The 6,751-nt window shown below is 44.5% G+C and overlaps 1 protein-coding gene across 1 annotated transcript in view; it reads left to right on the top strand.

Moving 5' to 3' along the window:
* Positions 1-3,167: 3,167 nt before the first annotated feature.
* The window catches only part of NXT2 (nuclear transport factor 2 like export factor 2), a 45,505-nt gene continuing 41,921 nt past the window's right edge, over positions 3,168-6,751 (top strand). Inside the window, exon 1 of the mRNA XM_086918457.1 lies at positions 3,168-3,302. Within this exon, the coding sequence (XP_086774583.1) occupies positions 3,291-3,302 (12 nt within the window). The 5' untranslated portion in view covers positions 3,168-3,290. The remainder of the gene's footprint in view (positions 3,303-6,751) is intronic.

Genomic DNA, 6,751 nt, shown 5'->3' with positions numbered 1-6,751 from the left:
TGTCTGTGATCATGTTTGTACTCCATTATTCATGTAATGCGAATACTAGGAGGGCGGATAAACAAGTCGAGCGACTCACTGCACTTCACTGTATCTACACTTTCACGGGCCACACCCCCACTTCATCAAACGGCAAAGGAACAAAAGATCTCCGACAAAGAGCCCCTTCGCGGGTGGCCGTTGGGTATTGCAGCACCGACCCAACGAGGAGCAGGTCCAGATGATGAAGCATGACAACTAGCTTGCTGGGTGTGTAAGGACCCTAGTTACAAAATAGCGGGATCCCCTGCGAGTCCTGCCCCCTCCAAGTACCCCTCTACCACCACCATCTTCCATTGGTGGCTGGTACACATCTACTGCTTAGGCTCCACCACTAGAGGAACAGCATCCACTTTAGCTATTAATGATCTGACAGGGCACGTGTGCTTGACCTCGGTAAACAGCCCTCGAGTCCCCCCTCTTTGAGATAGATCCTCCTTGGATTCTGCCTCGCTGCCCATCTACCCTGAGGTCGACCTCTCCCTCCCTCCTGCTCCTTGTCACCTTGGCGGTCTGGAGGTTGAACAACTGTTTTTGGGGCCCAGGGTTTACCTGACCACCTCATTATGGTGATGCAGGCCTCCCGTAGTAAGTCTACTTTATCCTCCTACTCTAAGCTTTGGGCTTCATTCTCCTCCTGGTGTTCTGGGCTTGGTCTGTCTCCTACCTCTTGCCCTGTCGCTTCTATCCTTCAGTTTTTTTCTGGGTGTGTTTCAGGAGACCTATGCTTTGTATACCCTGAAGGGCCAGTGGAGTGCTAATCGGGCTTTCCGGGATCCAGTTTCGCTCCCGTCTTCGGATGGGTTGCTGGTTTCTCGGTTGTACCCAAGTTTCTCTCTCTCCTCTCCTTCTGCTTGTTCTCCTGTTCCTCCTTGGGATCTTTGTTTGGTCCTGGGTGCTCTCCAGTTCTCCCCCTATGAACCTTTGGCGTGGGTTGACCTCACATTGGTCTCTTTTACGGTGGCCTTTCTGGTGGCCGTTACTTCTGCTCAGAGATTGGGTGAGCTCACTGCCTTGCGTTGTTCTCCTTTTTTACGTTTCCTGGATGACACGCTGGACCTCTCTTGTGATCTCGGTTTGTTCCTAAGATTTATTCTAGATTTCATTCTTCTCAGGAGTTGATCCTCCCTTCCTTCTGACCTTCTCCTTCCTCTTCTGCTGAGCTGTTGTTGCACATTCTTGATGTGAAGCGTGCCTTGTCTATCAAAGTTGCCCGCTCTGCGGTGTTTAGTTCTTCCGACTCTCTCTTTGTGACTTTTGGTCTAGCTGGTCGGAGGAAGGCTGCTTCCTGCCTTACGCTGGGTCACTGGATCAAGTCTGTTATTTCTCAGGCTTATCAGGGCTCTGGTTTGCCTTGTCCTTCTGGGGTTCAGGCCTGGTCCACTAGGGGTGTCTCTGCTTCCAGGGCTGCTTTTCATGGGGTTTCCTTTGATGAGATCTGTGCAGCTGTGACTTGGGCCTCTAATTCTACTTTTGTGAAGCATTGTCGCTTGAATTGTGTTCTATCTGGCAGTACAAATTTAGGTTGTGGTGTGTTGCGTGCTCTGGGGCTTGTTCCCCCCACCTGATTCTGTGTGTTTAATAAACTTTTTTCAGATGCTGCACTCCGCTTTTGTGTTTGGTCTGTGTTTTGTGTGTGGTGTGCCAAAGGCCTTTGTGTGTTTTTGCTTTGGTATGCCACAGTAGTAATGACTGGGTCGAGAGAACGTAAAGATAATGCTCTGATTACTTACTGGTAATCCCATTAGTCTAAGTCCTACTAGTCCTCGACCCAGTCATGCTTCCCACCAAAACTCCCGGTTCAGGCCTTTGTTTCTTGGTATGACAGGAAGTGCTTTCTGTTGGCTATGTAATTATAGCCCATGGCAGGAGGGTGGGTGAAGCCTAAAAGCCAGCCGCGGTCGGTGGTGGGAGTACCGGCCGGGCGGGGACGTGGGGAGGGGCAGGGTGGGGGTAGTAATGTATGGATTACGGAGTTTAACAGGTAAGTAACATATAAATAAATAAAACGAATTTCGTTGCGCGCACTGCATCGCATTTGGTGATGCAGTGCACGCAACGAAATTCGTTTTATTTATTTATATGTGTACTTACCTGTTAAACTCCATAATCCATACATTACTACCCCCCACCCTGCCCCTCCCCCTCCCCACGTGATCGCCCGTCTACATTCTGTGATGCTGGACAAATCACTTAATCTCCCCGTGCATGGATGTATCCTTGTGTAATATAACCGGTGCTCATGTGAAGCGCTCCAATACCTTTGGGTCAAATTTGAGCTATATAAATCCGCATTAAAAAAATGGGATTACTGGCAAATAATCAGAGCATTATTATATATAGATAACAGTAAAAGGTTATTTTTCTTAATTCTGAGCTTTAACCGAGAAAAGAAAAAAAATTACATTTTACCCATACCGAAACATTATTGAGATTGTATCCTTTTCTCACCAGGTTTGTAGAACTGTGCTTCGACATTTCTTAACTAAATTTGTTATTATGTTTGTTAGAAACTCTGGAGGCATGCTCTTAGCAATCAAAGCAAGCGTATGTGGAGTTTTTCGCTGTGTTTGCATCACAGACTGAAGATAATGAGATTAATTTAAGGCGCTAAGTAATATTGTAATTCCCTGTCTGTCTGCGTCAGAAATCTGGCGGAAAAAAACGTACGATTTAATTCGTTCACGTGCCTATTGCCGTCATATTAGAGTACGCAGGCGCACTACCACAGAAACCCAACCCGGATACTAGCAACTCAAGGTTCCAACTCGACTGATGTTCTGTGCAACGGCCATCTTGAATTTCCTCTACGCCCGTTGATATTTACTTAAACTCTTTAAAAAATGTACTGAAACGGGACTGACTTATCGCAAAAGCTCATTTAATTAACTTTATGGTACATAGTTTAAGATCAATTATCTAATTACTTACTTTTACTTTTTTATCCTAAAAATAACAGTTGATTTTACTGGTAAATGGTTCGACATGTATTTGTATTATTACTAATTTGCTAACTTACTTTCAAAGATATGTCTTTTTCATAAACAAATTGTGGCTCCGTTCGCACGTACTCCTATTCAATGTAGCCATCTGTTACTCCGGCGTCAAAGTCTGTCTTTCCTTTTTCTAGTGTGAAATGAACTTCGGAGCCCGCCGCTTGCTGGACCTGTGAGTCTTCGAAGCCTGCCGCTTGCTGGACCTGTAACCGCAGCTGCTTTTTCCTGCGTTGTGATTCTTGTTGTACCTGTCTCATGGCTTCCACAGTAAGTGTTGGATCGTGTCAGTATAGCGTGGATTCCCTGGCTAACAAGTTTTAGAACGTACCGAGGCTACCCGGTCTACCCACCCATCTGAACTAGTGCCCCAACTCGTCTTTTTCAATTACTTTCCCACTTTTCTTACGTTAATGCGTGAGGGGTTTTGGGGGTGATGGATGTGGCCCCAAAGTTTTCAATCCTATGATGGTGGCAGAGCTAGTGTACTTTGAGGTACTGTCGCAGCATCACTTCAGGCACACTCTCCAGTATGCAATTTGTGTGAATTATGACCTTGTTGTTGCGCATATATTGCTGGAATTAGTTCACAATGCCAGAAGGACATCGCTTTCCGTCCTGCCTCTTCATTTATTTATTTTATTTTTTAGATTTATATAGCACTAACTCGACCCGTAGGTATCATAGTGCTTTACATACACACAGTACACAGCAGGAGGACATTACATAGTAGGCCGACAGTAAGGGGGCAAACCACAGGCACAAATACAACATGGGAATAAATATGCAGTGCAGTGGAGGGGGCGAGAGCAAAAAGACCTCGTCTGGTCACCAACTATTCTTGAAAGCCCAGGGAGAGGGGAGACATCTTGGAAAAAGAAGACTTGGTTAGTTGACGTTGGTCATGAAAGTACTTGTTTAGGAGATTGAGTTTCAGGTCTCTTTTGAAACAGGAGAAGGAGGGGTTGCATCTGAGGACTCCAGAGAGAGCGTTCCATATCCTGGGAGCGTTGCCAGAGAACGATCGGTATTGGGTTGTTTTCTTTCGGAGGAATGAGTGAGTTGGTGCTTCTTAGTGTTCTGGATTGACCTGCTCTAATCAGTTTGTTGTTTAAGTAGTTGGGGGTAGGAGTGTGAAGGGTTTTGTGTGTGATGCAGGCCAATTTATAGATAAATCTCCCTTCCATGGGAAGCTAATTGAGGCAGTTGAGATTTGGAGTGAAGTGTTCAAATCTTTTAACTCCAGATACGAGTCGAGCGGACATGTTCAGCACTGTTCTAAGAGGGGTTAGGTGTGCTTTCGGAGTCCCTATCAGGATGGCGTTTCCGTAGTCGATTTTGGAGAGAACTAGGGATTGGACTACTGTCTTGAGGTCATCATGGGGTAGAAAAGGTTTCAGTTTCTTGAGGTGTTTAAGAGAGAAAAGAGCACTTTTTGCAGAGTTTTTGATGTGAGCTTCCATTGATAAGTTCTTGTCAAGGGTGATGCCTAGAGATGGATAGGGTAAGGGGGCAGTTAAGGGCAACCAGATTCTTGAGCCACTCTTTGATTGGGCGATGGTAACTTTTTGGAGAGAATAGTATTATGTCAGTTTTGTCTGGGTTGAGCTTTAAGTGGTTAACGTAGAACCAAGTTTGGATCTCGGTTAGGGTAGTATTGAGGAGTTGAATTCGATGGGAGACTTGATCCTGAAATAGATTTGGGTGTCGTCCTCGTAAAGGTGGTAATTCACACCGGCTTTTTTCAATATGATTGTGAGGGGCTCCATGAAGAGATTGAAGAGGGACGGGGAGAGCATCAAGCCTTGCGGGACCCCAAGTGTAACTTTAATTGGTTTTGAAAGACAGGAGTTAATTTTAATTTGTTGCGAGCGGTGTTGAAGGAAGGAGGAGAACCATTTTAGTACTGTGCCACTGATGCCGGACCGTTTTAACAGGGTCTCCAAAAAGGCTGGGTGGTTTACTGTGTCGAATGCCGCAGATAGGTCAATAAGGATGAGTAGGCAGGCATCTCCTTCGTCTAGAGCCTTGTGAATGTCGTCGGTGACGTTGAGCATAGCTATTTCCGTGCTACAGCTTTTTCTGAAACCAGATTGAAAGGCATCAAGGAGGTTGAACTCATTAATGTGATTATTGAGTTGGAGGAGAACACATCTCTCTAATGTTTTTGCAAGGAATAGGAGGTTAGAGATAGGTCTGAGGTTGTTGAGATCATTAGGGTCCGCCCCAGGTTTCTTGAGAATGGGTGTGATTTGTCCTAGTTGAAGGGAGTCGGGGACCCAGCCTGAGGTGAAAGAGGCGCTGATGATTTTTATCCAGAAAGGGGAAATGGTGTGGTTGAGTTCTTTTATGATTGTGTAAGGGAGGGGTCCATGGTGTAGGAGGAAGGTTTTAGATCGGAAATTATATTGAAGACCTAGTTTTCCGGCATTAGCTCAAAGTCTGACCAAAGTGCATTGTTTTTGAGCTGGAGGTAGGTCTGATTGTCCTTGTTAAGAGCTCTTTCTGAGTGGTCCAGGGAGTTTGAAGGGGGGGTAGGTTAAGTGGGAAGGGGGGTTAGAAGTTTGTAAGAAGGATTGATCAATTTTAGAGACTTTATTTGTAAAGAAGGTGTCAATTTCTTTGCATCGCTCACTGGTGGCTTCGATTTCTTGAGAGGGAGTGCAATTAGTTTGGCTTTTGACAATGTTAAAGAGTTCTCTTGGTGTGTTTTTCGCTAGATGTAGTTGGCCACGGAAAAAAGATGCCATTTCATCGAAGATGTATTTTTTGTAAGTCGGTCGAGCAGATCTAAGATGTGTTAGGTGCAGGGATGAGGGGTTTTGGCTCAAAATAAATATATCCTGTATATCTGTTGGAAGTTAAGCCCCCTTCGCTCCCCACCAAGATCCTATCTACCACCTGAAGAGGATGAGACAAGCTATATTCCCCCACCCCCAAATCCTCTCCCAGGGTATTCCATCTCACATGAACTCCATTAAAACAAAGAATATTGAATTCCACTCCCATTTCTCAAACATTGAAAAAAATTAGTGCTAGGTGTATAAGCAACTGGATAGCAATTGCAAATGTTTGCAAATAGCAATTCGGTAATTGCCATTCATCATGTATGAAAGAACATGCATAAAATTAAACGGATCAGTATTTATTCAGTTTGTTTTTAAGGAAATCACGGTTTATGATTACCTGAAAGACGAATGAGGTCGCAAATAGCGAATGTCTCATTTTGATGTTGCTATATCTTTACTGATTGTCAATTTCCAATTGGTGATGTCCTTTGTATAAGTCAAGTTTTGGAAAAGAAATGCAGCCCCATTAATACTGCTGATCAGATCATTCAAATGAGGGCCAGGATATCGCCCTCTCTCTCTAAATAGCTGTGTTTAGAATCCTCATATCAACACGCATTCTGACATCTTCAGTATCCTTTTTTGGAAAAATTACAATGGGTGACACCCAAGGTGTTGGTCCTGTCACTTCTTCAATTATGTCTTGCTCAAGCAATGACTTGATCTTTCTCTACCCTTGCCTGCAAATGGACAGGTATTCTTCGATGTGTGTGCGCTCCGGGTCTTATTGTTTCATTTATATGCAGAGTAATCGTTTTAGTCCTTTTAGTTTACTTAATCCCTCAAACAGTTTAGGATATTTTCTTAAAACTGGATGATCCATTGACATGTTACATTTCACTGCTAACAAACCCATGATCTGAGCAGGTG

This window comes from Lissotriton vulgaris, chromosome 4_1 (assembly GCF_964263255.1).
Source record: "Lissotriton vulgaris chromosome 4_1, aLisVul1.2, whole genome shotgun sequence".
NCBI classification, from domain to species: Eukaryota; Metazoa; Chordata; class Amphibia; order Caudata; family Salamandridae; genus Lissotriton; species Lissotriton vulgaris.
This window is presented reverse-complemented; position numbering and strand designations above follow the sequence as displayed.